The sequence below is a fragment of the Rhinatrema bivittatum genome, chromosome 2 (assembly GCF_901001135.1).
Source record: "Rhinatrema bivittatum chromosome 2, aRhiBiv1.1, whole genome shotgun sequence".
NCBI classification, from domain to species: Eukaryota; Metazoa; Chordata; class Amphibia; order Gymnophiona; family Rhinatrematidae; genus Rhinatrema; species Rhinatrema bivittatum.
In genome coordinates, this window is record NC_042616.1 from 601,579,938 (window position 1) to 601,596,468 (window position 16,531).

A 16,531-nucleotide genomic window follows, 5' to 3' on the forward strand; every position below is an offset into this window, starting at 1 on the left:
TTTCAATGCCATGAAACTGTGTTTTTAATTGATTCTAAAATGTACAGGTATAAAAGAATACTCCACTATGCAGCTCATACAATACGTTTTATCTTTTCTCTATAAATCTAATATTCACAGACTTCTATTTTCATTTTATTTATATAGTTTAGTTGTGGGGATTTTTTGACTTTACAATTTGGTTCATTAGAGCTACTTTACTGGAGAGCAGATAAGAAAAAAGTCCATTAAAAAAAATAAAGCCATGTACAGTAGCTAAAGGTAAATGAACATGTACTGTATCAATAAGTGTGATTGCTTCCAGCTACTTGCATTTGTTCATAGTGACTGCTCATGTGTGTTTTTTAGAGCTGCAGTACAATGCTGTCACCAGCAGATCTTACATGAGCATTCAGTTATCTATCAAAAGCGCAGGAGCACAAGAAATTGCTTTTTCTTCAAAGGAAATAAGCTTGTTCTGAAAATTATCCAGGAGTACTACTTCTTGTTAATATGCTGTATTTGACATTTTCAGTTTCTCTGCTGCTTAGTAGTAGCAAATTGTTCTTTATATAGAGGAATATAAAAACAAAAATATTTCAGTCTTATTTTAAACCGTTTTACAGGTATTTCACTGTTAATTATTATACAAATTGAATTATCATTCAGCAATCCAAAAATTGTAAGCAAAATTTTATGATTAACTTAGCTAACATAGTTAATGCAGACTCTTTGTTCCTAAAAAAAGATAAAATAACATTTTGTAATCATTTTGTAAATTTGATTATTTACAAAATTCTATATATTGTTCTCCCAGAAAACATTCAACGAGGTGTACAATTTAATGACCTATTCCAAAAAGGAAACCATCAATGTTAACTTCTAACGACAAACCACTCGCGAGTTAAACATTAAGGGCCGGATTTTAAAAGGATTACACGCATAGTGAGGGCAAAGTTAGCGCCGGTGCCATTTTGAATATTGGCAATACAGCCCGCGTGCAGGAGGTCGCTCCCGGACCCCCGCTGGACTTTTGGCAAGTCTTGTGGGGGTCAGGAGGCCCCCCCAAGCTGGCCAAAAGTCCCTGGGGGTCCAGCGGGGGTCCGGGAGCGATCTCCTGCACTCGTGACGTCGGGTGACAGGAACCAAAATGGCGCCGGCGCTACCTTTGCCCTGTCACATGGTAAGGGCAAAGGGCCACCGGCGCCATTTCTATTAACGCAGCCGTGGCCCGAGAGCGGGAGATCGCGCCAGGACCCCCCCACTGGACCCCAGGTAATTTAAAACATTTTGGGGGGTTCGGGAGGGTGGGGGATTTGTTTTAAAGGGTCGGGGTGGGTTTTAGGGTTGTTTTGGTGTGCCGGTTTTCCCACCCTCCCCCTCCCCCGATTTACGATTTTTGATGATAAATCGGGGGAATTGCTATTGTATCGCGACTCTAACGATTTTTGACGATTTAAAATATATCTGACGATTGTTTTAAATCGTCAAAAAACGAGTCACATCCCTAGCATTAACTATGTTAGCTAAGTTAATCATAAAATTTTGCTTACAATTTGTTGTATTCAGGGTCCAGCTTGCTTGAACCCAAGCTGGTCCCTGAATACAACATACATGCAAGATACAATTATCACCACCGTTTTTGAAAAAACTTTCTAAAAAATATTGCATTCTTTAGACCGCAAATGATTAAAAGTCCGGACGGTCTCATTTTGAAAACCCGTGAGGTACATTGTCAGGCTTGCTGATGTGGCGAAAGAAAATATAATTAATAATAAAGAAGACAAATACATTTAGGGGTAGATTTTAAAACCCCTGCGCGCGTAAGTCCCGGGGCTTCGTAAAAGGGGCGGGAGGGGGCGTGTCCGAGGCGTGTCCGGGGACGTGTCCGGGTCCGGTCCGGAGCGGGTCCGGGGGCGTGGCGACGGTTCGGGGGCGGGCCGGGATGGCGGTCCTGAGTCCCCCAGCACTGCGGCCTGTGCCGGGGGATGCCTGGGCGGCACGCGCAAGTTACGCCTGCTTCAAGCAGGCTTAACTTGTCCAACAAAGGTAAAGGGGGGATTTAGGTAGGGCTGGGGGGTGGGGTAGATAGGGGAAGGGAGGGGAAGGTGGGGGGACGCGGAAGGAAAGTTCCCTCCGAGGTCGTTCCGATTTCGGAGCGGCCTCGGAGGGAACGGAGGCAGGCTGCGCGGCTCAGCGCGCAGGCTGCCGATTTTGCGCAGCCTTGCGTGCGCTGACCCCGGATTTTATAAGATACTCGCGGCTACGCACATATCTTATAAAATCTGGTGTACTTTTGTTCGCGCACGCGTATGTTTTTAAAATCTTCCTCAGCATGTTTAACTCGTAAGTGGTTTGTCATTAGAAGTTAACATTGATGGATTCCTTTTTGGAATAGGATATTGCTAGGGTGGAAATCCAAGGGTGCTCTTTTTTTCGTTTTTGTACAATTTAATGAACCACTGATATTAAAAACAGTAAATCACAATCACCCAGACCTCAGTAAATTTATTACTACTTATACTTTGAATTTCACTAGCGGTATAATTTTGTATTTCAACTTGAGAGCATAGGGGCAGTCTTCAATAGCCCTTGATGTTTGCAATGTACATGGGAATTTTTAGGCTGAGTACATTGTAGATGATTTTCTAAAGGAAACCATCCACATTGCTTCCCTCTGAAAATTAGCAGCCACAGAGAAAGTTCACAAGCTAAAATTGACTTTAAAAAAAATATTTGTGCGCCATGTATTTTAAATAAATAAATAACATTTTCTATTTCCTATTTATGCGTGCAGGGGCAAAATAGTGTGCGGACATTTAAAAATCTATTGTACATGTAATATTTTCCTCCCTTACTAAAACCCACCACTGGGGATGCGTCTTTTTAATCCAGCTAAAAGTATTTATTTATTTATTTATTTGTATTTTTCTATACCGGCATTCACGGAGTTCGTATCATGTCGGTTTACATAAAACAAGGGGTGAGAAATACATTATAACGTAAATAACTAATAACATAAGAGTATACATTAAAAGGTAAAACAAGTGCATGGAAGAAAAAAGTTACAATAAAACGGGGTCATTCTAACTGGGATTAGAGTTAGAGGAAAGATAAACAGTTTAACGAGAAGTAAAACATTGTAATGATTGGTAGATAGAGACTGTTTCAGTTTAATAGGAAATGATCAGTAATGCTGCATTTGATGGTAGAGAATCTTTAAGGGTCCGGAAATGCTTTCATGAACAGCCATGTTTTCAGTCTTTTCCTGAAGGTTTGAAGACATGGTTCCTGTCTTAGTTCTAGGGGGATGGAGTTCCACAGTGGGGGACCTGCTGTGGAGAAGGCCCGATCTCTCAATGTTATATGTTGGGTGGTATTGTTGTGTGGTACCTGTAGATATTCTCTATATGCTTCCCTGATGGGTCTGTTGGAGGAGTGTTTTTTAAGAGCTATTTGTAAATGGAGTGGAGCCAGTCCATGAATATTCTTGTAGATTGTGGTGAGGGATTTATGAATTATTCTGTAGTGGATTGGTAACCAGTGTAGGTCTTTAAGGACTGGTGTAATGTGATCTCTTCTTCTTTTGTTTGTTAGAATTCTTGCTGCGGTGTTCTGTATCATTTGGAGCGGTTTAGTATGAGATGATGGGATGCCTAGTAGGATGGAGTTGCAGTAATCAATTTTCGCAAATATTATTGCTTGGAGCACTGTTCTATAATCATGGAAGTGAAATAGGGGTTTTATTCTTTTTAATACGTGCAGTTTGTGGAAGCAGTCTTTGGTTGTTTGGTTGATAAACGATTTCAAATTTAGTCTGTTGTCTATGGAGACTCCTAAATCTCTTACTTTTGAGGTTTGCAAGTTGGCTGGCGGATTTGTAGTGATTTTGCAGTTATCTGGAGAGATTAGAATGAATTCACTTTTTGATTGGTTTAGGATTAGATTTAAGCTGGATAAGAGCTCGTTAATTTCTTGAAAGCAATTTTCCCAAAGTTCTAGCGCTTTAGTGATGGATTCTTTGATAGGGATCACAATCTGGACGTCGTCGGCAAATATGAAGTGTTTTAGGTTCAATTTGTTTAGCAGTTGGCAAAGCGGGAGAAGGTATAAGTTGAAAAGTGTTGGTGAGAGAGAGGAACCCTGAGGAACTCCTTGTGATGATGGGTATCTGGGGGATTCTTTGTTGTGAATTTTAACTTTGAAACCTCTGTTTTCTAGGAATGTTTTGAACCATGTTAGTGCTGATCCTGCAATACCGATGTTCGCTAGTTGATTTAGTAATATGGCATGGTTCACAGTATCGAACGCTGCCGATAGATCCAATAAGATCAGTAGGAAGGCCTGTCCTTTATCGAGGCCCAAAATAATGTAGTCAGTCAGTGAGATGAGAAGGGATTCGGTGCTTGAGGCTTTTCTAAAACCGAATTGAGTGGGGAAGAGAATTTTGTGTTCTTCTATGTAATCTGCTAGTTGTGTGTTAACTAGTTTCTCCATCACCTTGGCAATGAAAGGCAGATTTGAGATTGGACGGAAGTTGTTAGGATCTTTGGGGTCCAAGTTAGGCTTCTTAAGTAGCGGTTTGATGGATGCTATTTTGAGGTCGTCTGGGTAGACGACCTCAAAGTACCCCACACCATGGAAGCTTACATGCTTTCAGTTAAACAGAAGAAGCAATTTTCTGTCAGGCCAATTTACTCAGGTGAATAGCTTTAAAAATTGTTCCCCCCATTGCTGCTGCTTTTTATCTCAATCATCTTTATACTAGTATCTGTTCTGAAAGAAAGGGGAGCAGTAGATTGAAATATGCATTGCGCGACATCCATATACAGATTAACATGGTGCGTTGTTTTTCATCAATGTGTTTTCTTAGGATCCATCACGTTGCCCATATATATAAGCTACGTGCTAAATGGAAAATGGACACTTGGAAGAGGACTCTGTAAATTTTGGCTAGCTATAGAATATCCTATCTGTTTGGCTTCAGTATTTAGTATTGTGCTGATCAGCCATGATCGTTTTCTGTCTGTCACAAATGCGGTAAGTTATGCACAAGGGGTACTTTAACTTGTCCAATATGAACATGTTTTTGTTAAGGTATTTCATATACACAGAAACATCAAGAAATATTTTCTCAATTTCACTGAATGCCTTCTAAGTTATATGTTTTGAAGGACAAAGTTAGCTCATTACTTTAATCACTGAAGAAATAAACCTGGGTCATTGCCTATGCTAACAGTTCTGATGGGACCTATTCCTGGAAATTTCATCATTTGATATAACCATCACAATGTAAACTTGTTCTAAAATACTGAAGAACAAGATATAGCAGGAATCCCAAAAAGGATTTATTTATTTATTTATTTATTTATTTATTTAAAAAGTATTTATATACCGTTTTTTAAAAAAGAAATTTTATCAAAAACAGTTCACAGATTTAAAACCAAAAATAAAATAATCAAAATAAAATGGAATTTTTAAACTTTACATAAAAATTGGTAATAACTAGACAGAATGCTAGTATATAAGGTTATTAAAAATATAAAAAGTTTGGAACCATGGGCTTATTGTTTTGGGGGAAAAGGGGAAAAAGGGGGGGAAGGGGAACGGGAGGAGGAAGGGGAAGTGGGAGAAATAGAGCGTAAAAATTATATGAGATAAAGGGAAGAAGGGAGAAGGGTATGATAGTTGGAAACGTGTGAATGAGCAGGTATGTAATGGGATTGTAATGGGTGTAACTATGTTTAAGAGGGTAATTTCGGTATTGATGATTAAGTTTAATTAGAAGACGTGTTGAATGCAAGTTGAAAAAGATATGTTTTGAGAGATTTTTTGAAATGTGCAGGGTTGGATATCGAGCGAAGATGGTTTGGTAAAGTGTTCCAAAGTGTTGGACCGGCTATTGAAAAGGCTCTTTTTCTAGTGAGGTCTAATCTGGCTTGTTTAGGAGAAGGGATATCTAGTAAATTTTGGTTAAGTGATCTTAAGTGTCGCGTCGGTTTGTATATGCACAGTATTGAACAAAGCCAGGTAGAAGTATGATTATGGTTATGAATTAAACTATGGATAATAGAGAGAATTTTGTATTTTATTCTGAACTTTATGGGTAACCAGTGTAATGATTGTAGAATAGGGGTGATATGATGACGTAAAGATGTTCTGGTTAGTATCCGGGCTGCAGAGTTTTGGATCAGTTGAAGGGGGTATAGTGAAGAGTCTGACAATCCTAGGAAGAGAGCATTACAATAGTCTAAGCCAGAGAAGATTAAGGATTGAAGAATGGTTCTGTAATCTCGGTAAAATAGTAGAGGACGAAGATGTTTTAACAGACGTAGTTTGAAAAACGATTTTTTTGTAAGTGAGGATATGTGTTGTTTTAGAGAAAGATCTGAATTAATGTTTATACCTAGGCTTATAGCAGAGCGTGTTATGGGGATAGTAACATTATTGATTGTAAGATGTGATGGTGGACCTAATGAAGAATCAGAGATGGAAGTTAAGTATTCGAGCTCAGTTTTTGCTGGATTCAGTTTTAATCGATTGTGGGAGAGCCAAGAGTTGATTGTAGATAAGTATAGAGAAACTAAAGATAGAGTGTCTGACCAGGATGATTTATATGGGACAAAAAATTGGATGTCGTCTGCATAAATTTTGAACTGAAGATTAAGAGAGGATAGAATGTAGCATAAAGGAAGTAGATATATGTTGAACAGAATAGGAGAAAGAGATGAGCCCTGAGGAACGCCGGAATTAATGATATATGGGGAAGAGCAGTGCTGACTATAATTGACTTGTTGAGGTCGGTTGGAGAGGAAGGATGTAAACCAGTTCAAAACTGTACCTGTGATGCCTATGTTTTGAAGACCTGAAATGAGTATCTGATGATTAATGGTATCGAATGCTGCTGATATATCTAAGAAAACTATAATGTAGTCTGTATATGAGTCGAATGCACGGAAAAAAGTATCAAAAGAGGATAGAAGAAGTGTTTCTGTGGAATGACCTTTTCTAAATCCATGTTGATTAATATGAAGAATATTGTGCTCTGTAAGAAAATCGGTTAACTGATGGAGTACTACAGATTCTATTAGTTTGGCCAGGGAAGTAAGAGATGCTATAGGTCTGTAATTGTTGAGATCAGATGTATCTTTTGCTTTAGCTTTTAAGATTGGTAGTATAGAGGTCTTTTTTAAAGTGTGGGGGAATTCACCTGATTCTAGAGATTGATTAACTAGAAGAGTAAGAAAAGAGCAGGCTTCAAGTTTGAGAGCTTTGAAAAAGGCTCCAGAGCATGGATTATAAGGGGAGTTGGAGGGTTTTTGTTTGTTTATAATGGCTAGAATAGAAGTGTCTGAGGTAGGGGTGAATTCTGACCATGATTGACTGGGTACTAATAAATAGGGCTTTATACTTTGTTACAACTTGAGCAGGGACTGAGTAGAATTTCCTCAGCAAATGAGCTGAACGAAAGAATGCAAAATGGAACAAAAGTAGGCTTTCCATCAATTGAGACTCATTGTTCCTATTGTCTTTCCTCTTTACGCTTGATATTTCAAATACTGACTGGACTATATTCTCCAAATATATATGATGCTACTAAGAAGCTAATAACAGGAAAAATTCTGATTCAATGTAAAGTTTACTCTTGCTGACAATTCCCTAAGAGTTTTCTCCATGGTTGCTTACAGCAATTTCCTTGACATTAACCTTTAGTTCTGTGAGGCTTCAGGACAATTCTACAGAGCAGGCAACATTACAAAACTTTTGCCTGTGTACATGCCTAAAATCACTTCAATTAACATGATATAAGAATTGCTTTGTTTCATCTATTAACCTGATAATTTACTGTTGTACAATGAATAATTATAATACTATTTTAGTAATTGCACTCTGCTTTCATGTTTAAATGAAAGGCGTGAAATCCCATTCTACATAACAAACAAATAAATAAAAAAGTAAATAAACAAATAAATGAATAGATAAATAAATGAATAAATATTACACTTTCTATTACAATTCTGCTCGTGGCTAGGGCCGCGAGCAACCTCTCACCTCTTCTCTGTCCTTCCTCTTCGGCCCAGTGGCCGCTGAAGCCGTCTCTACGCGGCTCGGAGCCGCTGTCATTTAGCTTTGTGCCCAGGAGGCCCCCGACGCCATCTCCATGTGGCCAGAGTCTGCAACATTCTCCTTGCTGTGTGGCGGCAGGGAGCCGCCATCGTGCTTTCATGTGACCTGAAGGCCGCCGACATCGGCGGCCTCCTCCATGGCATGGTGCTGCCCCCAGCCTCCTTTCTGCTGCCTGGAAGCCGCCTCTGGCACTGGGACCTGGTCTGGTGGCCTAGTGCCACTCCTGCTCTACTTTGCAGCATGGATGCCGCTCTTCAAGGTCCTGCCCTTAGGCATGAGGCCATGCCTCTCTTCGGTTCTTAAAGGGCCCATGGTGGGAGTAGTCCCATGGCCCCTCCTGATGATGTCATCCTGGTCAGCCCTATAAAAAGGGCCCTTCATCAGTTCTTCAATGCCTTTGCAAGGAGTCAGTCCGCTCCTGGACTTCTCTACGTTGCCAGCTTCTTCAAGGCATTCCATTCCTTGTTGGGAATTCCCTCATTGTCTTCTTCTAGTTCCTGGTTTCTTGTCGGATCCTGTATTTCTGTCTCATCGGTTCCTGATGTCATTGCCTTGATGTCCCTGATGTCATGTTCTCCAGATAGTCCGATGTCCAGATGTTCCGTCTCTTGGTGCCTCCTTGATGCTCTTGACTGAGTGTCCTGGGGGTCCGAGGTCCAGATGTCCTGTTGTATCCAGATGTTGATGCCTAGATGTTCCATCCCTTGGCATCTCCTTGATGCTCTTGACTGAGTGTTCTGGGAGTCTGAGGACCAGATGTCCTGAGGTTCCGTGTCCAGAAGTGATGCTTTGCCTTCTTCAGTCAGCAGCACTAGTCTCTGGAAGACCCTTGTGATTAATGCCTAGTTATGAGTATCCTGAGTCTTGAATCCTTTCCTGGTCTTCGGAGTTCCTGGTGCCTACTTCCATCCTTGCCTAAAGACTTTGATGAGTCTTCTTCGCCTTCGGCATGGTCTGCAAGCAGCCACGAGTAGCTGTGTAGGGCGTGCAGCGATGCAGCACTCACTCAGTACTTTTTCCATATTCTGAACCCTTGCCTGAAACATCCAGCAACATGAATCCTTGTTTGAGTCTACTGAGTATTCTGAGTCCTTGTCTGAGTTCCTTGAGTATCCTGAGTCTATGTCCATGTCTACTGAATATCCTGAGTCTTCGTCTGAGTCTTCTTGTTTCTGCCCTCAACCTCTGTCCATCCTGATGCATCTGCCGTACCCTGTGGCAGGTCCAAAAGGGCTATCAAGTGGTCGAGGGCTATCACAGAGACCGACATTGCGTTGTTGGGTCTCTTTGATGCGTTCAGGTTCGGCAGACGTCAGGGCTCCTGGTCTTCAGCCTATCCGCCCGTGCTTGGACACGTCTCGCCTGCCTCGGGGCTTCCCCGGAGCTCCTCTGTGGTTGCGCTGTGGTCTAAGTGTTAAACTGTCGCTGCCTGACATCTCCACTCCGCCCTCCTTGCCTCTTTGGAGACTCCTCCCATAGTTGATGGACATCTGGCTGCCGCGGCGTCTGCCTGCCGTCCTCTCCAGCATCCCTGGTCCGGCTTGGGCGCTGCTTCCCGCCATGTTGCTCAGCTACCATAGGGCATGCGTGCCGTGCAGCCCTGTTTCTTATTCCTTCTTTGGTGCGAACCTCAGGGGCGTCCCCCTATGATGACATCACGCATCCCGGATACAAAAGCCTACTCTGTTTGCTAGCTATTCGAGTTAGCAATGGTGAAGGGATTCCTGGTGAAGGGACTCCTTACGGATGGGATTTGCTCTCCATACCTAGCTACTCTGCCTCTCCTTAATTGGACTTACTCTATCGGGATACCCGCTCCTCGGGGGCCTCTCTCTTTTCTTTCAGGTCTCTGCTGGAACCTGTACTCGCTCCTCGAGGGCCCCTGTTCCCGGACTCGCTGCCTGAGCTCACTTCTCCTTGGAAGAACCCACTGCCTACACCATCAGTGAGTTACCTTCTATATTCTCTCAGAGCTGTTCTCTGGAACCAGGTACTCGCTTCTCGAGGGCCTGCCTCTATTCCAGCTTCTGTGTTACCTTCTGGGAGAAACCGCTGTGTGAGTAATCAACCAAAGAGGCTCTATTCCAGAACCCTGTGTATGCTCCACTGTACTCACTATCTCAGTTTCTCTCCACTACAGCACAGCTATTGAGGGATCGCTGTTCCAGTGTCCTGAGGGACTACAAGCCCAGCCAGGCTTCATCTTTACTCATTGCCTTGCCTTCATCTTTACTCAAAGCCTTGCCTTGCAGCAATAATGTAATGTTCATCTTGCTTCAGTTACATGTACCAAGTTATTTCCTAAGTTTATTTCAGTTGTTTTAAATTAGATTGTACTTTATCATAGTTTATTCGATATGTTCCATGTTCCATGTATGTTCCATGTAAACCGCCTTCCCGGCGATAGTTTTCTCTGTTAATTGTGAACCGGAGTGATATGTATTGTATACAGGAACTTCCGGTATATAAAAACCTAAAAATAAATAAATAAATAAATTACTGCCACCTCTGGTGACTTTTCAACTCTGTTTAATAAAAGATAATTCTGTCTTGTATGTCCTAAGCTGAGCCTGACCTGTGGCCCCTCACGGGACTCCCCCCCGTGGGCATGGTCATCTGCCACAGTGTCCAAGGGTCCACCCAAAACCTTACAAACAATAACACTAAGGGCACACTAACCTCTCCGGAATTGGGACCACTTCCCAGCACTCTCGTAACTCTTTCATTCATAAGGTTTGGGGTAAAACCCTTTCTGAAAAATAGCTATTTCCAGATAATGGAAGCTTCCCAGCCACAGTCTTCCCCTACCCCACCTGACCTCTCATGGCCTGACCCAACCCAATGTGAGAGCTTCTTTAACCCGCTCCTCTTGCTGCTGGCACCTCTTCCTCTCAGGTGGTTCACAGTCTCAGATGAGATTTTTGAATTGTATAGTGCTCCATAAATTTCTGGTTTGGTATACTACATATTTTAATTGATTTATTTTGATTTATTACCGATCTTTTTGAATAAGAAATTCATCCAAGTCAGAGTGCAACATATTAGAATGGTAACATACAGTCAGAGATTCATGAGTGTAGCAGCTTAACAGTTCTAGTCTAATGGAGACTTCCGTTTTGGATGCCCAGGATTATGAGACCCCTGCTTGCCAGTTTCACTAACTTAGATGGGCAAGAGTTGAAAGTGCAGGTAGTTTGGCATAAAGTGATCAGAGCTTTATTGAATTAAACTACTACCAAACCACAAAAACTGGTAATGAAAATAACAGCACCAAAGCCTTATAATGAATTATTAAACACAATTCCTTAAATAATGTCATCTCAACAGCCGAAAATGCAGTGGGGAAACACTATCATCATGGGAATCGTGTTGATTAAAGTCCATAAAAGAGCTAAGAAGCTTTGAATACAATGAAACACAATGAAAGATTAAATTAAAAAAATGTTTTACTTGCAATAAAAATATAAAAAATATTGGACTTTAATCAACACGATTCCCATGATGATAGTGTTTCCTGGCAGCGTTTTTGGCTGTTGAAGTGTAATTATTTGAGGAATTGTGTTTAATAATTCATTATAAGGCTTTGGTGCTGTTATTTTCATTACCAGAGCTTTATTGAGGCTTTCTTTGGTGGTTGGGGTAAATATGTCCCATACGTCTAAGATACTCAGGAAGGTTGAGATTGTCTTCATGTCTATGTGGGACATTTCTTGAGAGTTCTAGAGGAAATCTTTGATTTTATTGTCAAAGAAGGAGGCAAAGTCATTTTCTGTTAATTTAGGTTGAGAGCTTAGGTTTTGATGAGGTAGGGGATGGATGACACCTTTTATTATTTGAGTTTCTCAGCTGGACTTGAGGCTTGCTCAATACGTTGAGAAAAGTGCCCTTTTTTGACCTTTGTTATTGCTCTGTGCTATGCTGTCAGGTGTTGTTTGAATTTTAGATAGGCCTTCTTTGAGGAGTGTTTCATACTATTTTCTTTCTAGCTTCTGCCCTTGTTTTTTTAGATAACAAAGTTCTTGGGAGTTCAGAGAGCATCTGTGGGGAGGCCACGGAACATTTTTTGTGGGGCTTTTGTTAGATTATCATTCCAGATCTTTATCCGGTCTGTTTTGGATGATAGCTTTTTGTCCTTAGAGGAGTAATCTAGGGCCTTTAGCAGGTTTACAGGGACTGACACTTCTTCTCCTGATCACTTTCCAGAGCCTTGTCATACTTGCTTTGCAAGAGTCTGATGCAGTAAACAGAAGTGAAAGAAAACCTAAACACATATATTGTATATACTCCAGCATTGTGCAGATAAAATAAACAAACATAATACAAAGTAAGATATGCAATACCAATAGTTTGAAGCTGTTGACATGGCAATGATGAGAATTAATGTATAGAAAAGCAGACCTGCACTCAAAAGAAATAAAAGGTTTAGGAACCAAAAACAAAGCTTTGTTAATTAATGTTTTACCTCAGAAAAAGCTTTTTGTCAGAGCGCTGAAACCTGGTTCTGAATTGCAGTAATGCTTTGCTCTATAGTTCTTTATTAGGTCAATAAAGACTATGCATTCATGGATAAACACAGAGGATCCCTAGTGGGTAGAGGATGCAAATGAAGAAATGGGGTAACCTGTGTTAACCTTAGGTAGCATCTAAGCAAACAAATCCCTAATCAAACCTTTCTACATAAATGTCAATCATAGCAAATAAGACAGGGATATAATCAGTAACCAAGGCAAAAGAATATAAAAGAAGGCAGCACGAGCTTGTCTCCTGCTGCTGCAGATAACATGGGGCTAGCAGCAGGGAGCCGTCTAGGTGCAGGTGGGGGGCGAGCGGGGGGGGGGGGGGGGGGGGGTGAGCAACCGATGTGGATGGCAACAATTTTGAATTGCTGCATCCTCATTGGCTGAGTTAGGGATAAGGGGTTTTGGTGCGGTAAGCTGATTTCAGTCAGCTAGTAGCAGCGAAGCAAGCAGCAGGTTTTATTCTGCGTTTGCTCCGCGGCTATTTTCCATGTTTTTGTGTGTTTTTGTTTCAGTTTGCCTCCTTTGTTCAAGCATTTAGCTAGAATGAGGAGAGTCCGAGCCCGTTCCGTGATCACCAGACCTATGATGAGAAGGGAATTACAGCCGGCGGCCGGCGGCGAGGCCTTTGGGGAGGCGGCGATTTTCTACGCTGACCAGTCCCCATTGGTAAGCGGTCCACCCCAGGGGGAACCCCCCCCGATAGCTTCCTTGCCGGTCCGGTCAACCCCCTCCCTCACAGACCTACCTGCAACCTGTTTTTCGGACTCCGGGGAGAGCAGCCTGGAGTCGGCTGACCCTCCGGTTTTTGAGCAGGCCACTCCCCCTCGTTCGCTGTCACCCCCTTCCCCCTCCTCAGCATGTTGGGAGGCGGAAATTTTTTTAGATGCGTCGGGCGCCTTGCTCCTGCCATTGCCTGATACCAACGGCCCCGCCCCCCTACGTGGCTCGCGCCCCATTCACCTGCCCCAGCCTTTCTCCCCCCGGCAATTCTTACCTCCAGCCTGTCGGCAAAAAGGAAGAGGGCCGGGCCTGCACGGAACATGTAGTGGCAGGCCTTGCCGGCTTCAGGCCCAGTAGGGGCGGGATCAGGACAGAAGGCGGTGCCAAAGGGGCGGAGTCAGCCATTTATGGGTAAAGGAAGGTTGGTTCAGATGAGGGTTCCTATTTCCAGAGCAGTGCAGCTCCAGAGGGGAGGAGGGAGTTCAAGCACACAGAGGATTGCTGGATCCAGGCCAGCTCGGCCTATGCAGGGAGCGATTGCAGGCCTTGCTGTTAATTCTAAAGGAGGTAGAGGATTAAGGATGGGGACAGGATAGGACAAAGTAGCAGGTGCTAGCAAGGGATGTGCCACAGAGCGTCGTGGGAGGACGCATTCCCTTACCCCCTTTTCTGCCCCATGTTAGACAGGGGTACCGGGAGTACCAACAGTTGATCTGATAGCGGACATTGTGGGCCAATACATTGACTCGCACTTCGGGATTAGCTCCCAATCTCGCCATATGGCAGAACTTGGGGATAGGAGTGGCATAGGGGGTTGGCATTTGGATTTCGGGGCTGAATTAAGGGATGAAGATTTTCAGGAGGGTAGAAGACTGTCAGAAGGTCAGGGCATGAAAAAAGGGGCTATGGGCCAGGAGCGGTGCTTCTTAGTGCCATGTACCAAGGGGAAAGGACATGGGGTCGAGGGTGTGACTAGAGGTAAAGGGGACGAAAAGGAGACAGCGTCTTTTGCAGATTAGGTGGACGAAACGTTGCCAGGAATATCGCAGCAGGAAGCGTGGAGAGAAAAGGCGTGGCAACAGAGACTGGTGGATCAATTGGGAAGGCGATCGGAGAAGGTTGTGCAGAGAGCGGATATGTCGGGATATGCGTCGAGAGCAGGGACAGGTAAGATTACGGGAAGTGAAGAGAAGTATGCTAAAGGGGAGGCCAAGAAGAAGAAACGTTCAAAGGTTTCTACTTCTTCCAGTTCGTCCATGCTTTCGACTAGCTCAGAAGAGTTTGGGCCATTAGAGAGGACGGTGCTAGCAGAGGGGCCTAAGCATGACATGGGTCATCCTGCCCTGGCATCATTAACGGAATTTTGGGAGGAGGTGCCGAGGAGATTAGTTAAGCGTATTCGCAAATGCAAATTTGTGAATATTTTTAAATTATTGGAAGGAAGACGAGGGGGAAGAAAGGATAAAAAGAAAGCCAGAAAGAAGGACAAAAAGGAAAGTTCAGGGCCAAAAATTTCCAAAAATATCATGAATTGGACAAGGGGTTTCTTAAGGCTTGCTAGTGTGGTGGAACATTTTGATCCGCGCACAGTATGGGGTATTGTTGTCCTATGTGGACAGCATCTTAGGCGCATTTAAGGATTACGAAGGTTGGGCCTGGCTCAACTACAATGAAACGTTTTGGGACAAAATGGCGGGGAACAGGTTTATGTCCTGGGGGACTCAGTGCATTCATCTGTGGCTCACCCAGATGTCAGTTAAGGGAGTAGGCACAGGGAAAAGTGCAGGTGTATGGGGGGGGGGAGTCGGTGGTAACCAAAGTGGGTATATGGTGGGTGGGGGGGGATCAGAGGTGGCAAAAGTGGGTCCTTTCGAGGGTCAGGGGTGGACAAAAGTATGAGACAGGTACCAGAGGGTTCGGGGGAAGTTCGGACATTTGCTGGCGCTTTAACAAGCTCACATGTCTTTTTCCAGAGCACAAGTTCAGGCACACCTGTTCCTCCTCCGGAGGAGCACACTCTGAAATTAAGTGTACGCAAGGACAGAATACCGCCTTTAATAAGGGTGGTAAACCATAAGGTCTTGGAGCAGAAAGCGGATTCCCCGATAGTTGTTCCCGTTTTGAGAGATTGGTTGCGGGGTTATCCCGATGCAGCGGTAGCAAGGTTTTTAGTGTTAGGCTTTAGTTTTGGTTGTATTATCCCTTATGAGGGGCCAGGTTATGGTGGGCGGGCGCGAAATGCGAGGTTGGCTTACCAGTTGGCCAAAGTAGCCAGGGAAATGTTGAGTTCGGAGATACAGTTGGGACGGGTTGTTGGGCCGTTCGAGAGGCCTCCTTTCCCTAGGATGCATTTGTCGCCACTGGCAGTTATACCCAAGAAGGCATTGGGAAAGTTTAGGCTGATCTTGAATTTATCTTATCCGGAAGGGTCGTCCATCAATGATTTCATTCCGCATAGGGAGTGTACCGTGAAGTATGCTTCTTTTGATGAGGCAGTTAGTTTAGTGCGAGGTGCGGGTCAAGGGGCGCTATTAGCCAAGGCGGATAACTTGGCTCTTCCATCAAGCTTTCCCAGAGAGCTAAAAGCAAGAAGAACAAACATCCAGCCTTGTCTTGCAGCAATAATGTAATGTTCATCTTGCTTCAGTTATATGTTCCAAGTTATTTTCTAAGTTGATTTCAGTTGTTTCAAATTAGATTGTACTTTATTATAGATTATCCGTTCACTTTATTCGATATGTTCCATGTTCCATGTATGTTCCATGTAAACCGCCTTCCCGGCGATAGTTATCTCTGTTAATTGTGAACCGGAGTGATATGTATTGTATACAGGAACTTCCGGTATATAAAAATAAAAAATAAATAAATAAATAAATAAATAAATATAGACTCGGCTTTCAGGTTGTTACCGATGCATCCAAAAAGCTTTCCCTTGTAAGGTTTTGTTTTCAAAGGGGGTTATTTCGTGGATCGCTGTTTACCTATGGGTTGCACGATTTCTTGTGCTTTCTTTGAGGCGTTTAGTACCTTTATACAATGGTCGGTGATGCAGCATACCGGGTACGATGCAATGTTGCATTATTTAGATGATTTTGTGTTTGTGGGACCAAGGCACACAAAAGTTTTGTCAAGAACAGCTGGATGGTTTTCTTGAGATTACCAATGTTTTAGGTGTGCTGATTGTG

At 43.0% G+C, this 16,531-nt stretch overlaps 1 protein-coding gene across 1 annotated transcript in view; it reads left to right on the plus strand.

The window, feature by feature from the left end:
• LOC115083370 (histamine H3 receptor-like) overlaps positions 1-16,531 on the plus strand; it is a 36,869-nt gene that overhangs the window by 219 nt on the left and 20,119 nt on the right. Inside the window, exon 2 of the mRNA XM_029587170.1 lies at positions 4,853-5,019. Within this exon, the coding sequence (XP_029443030.1) occupies positions 4,853-5,019 (167 nt within the window). The remainder of the gene's footprint in view (positions 1-4,852; positions 5,020-16,531) is intronic.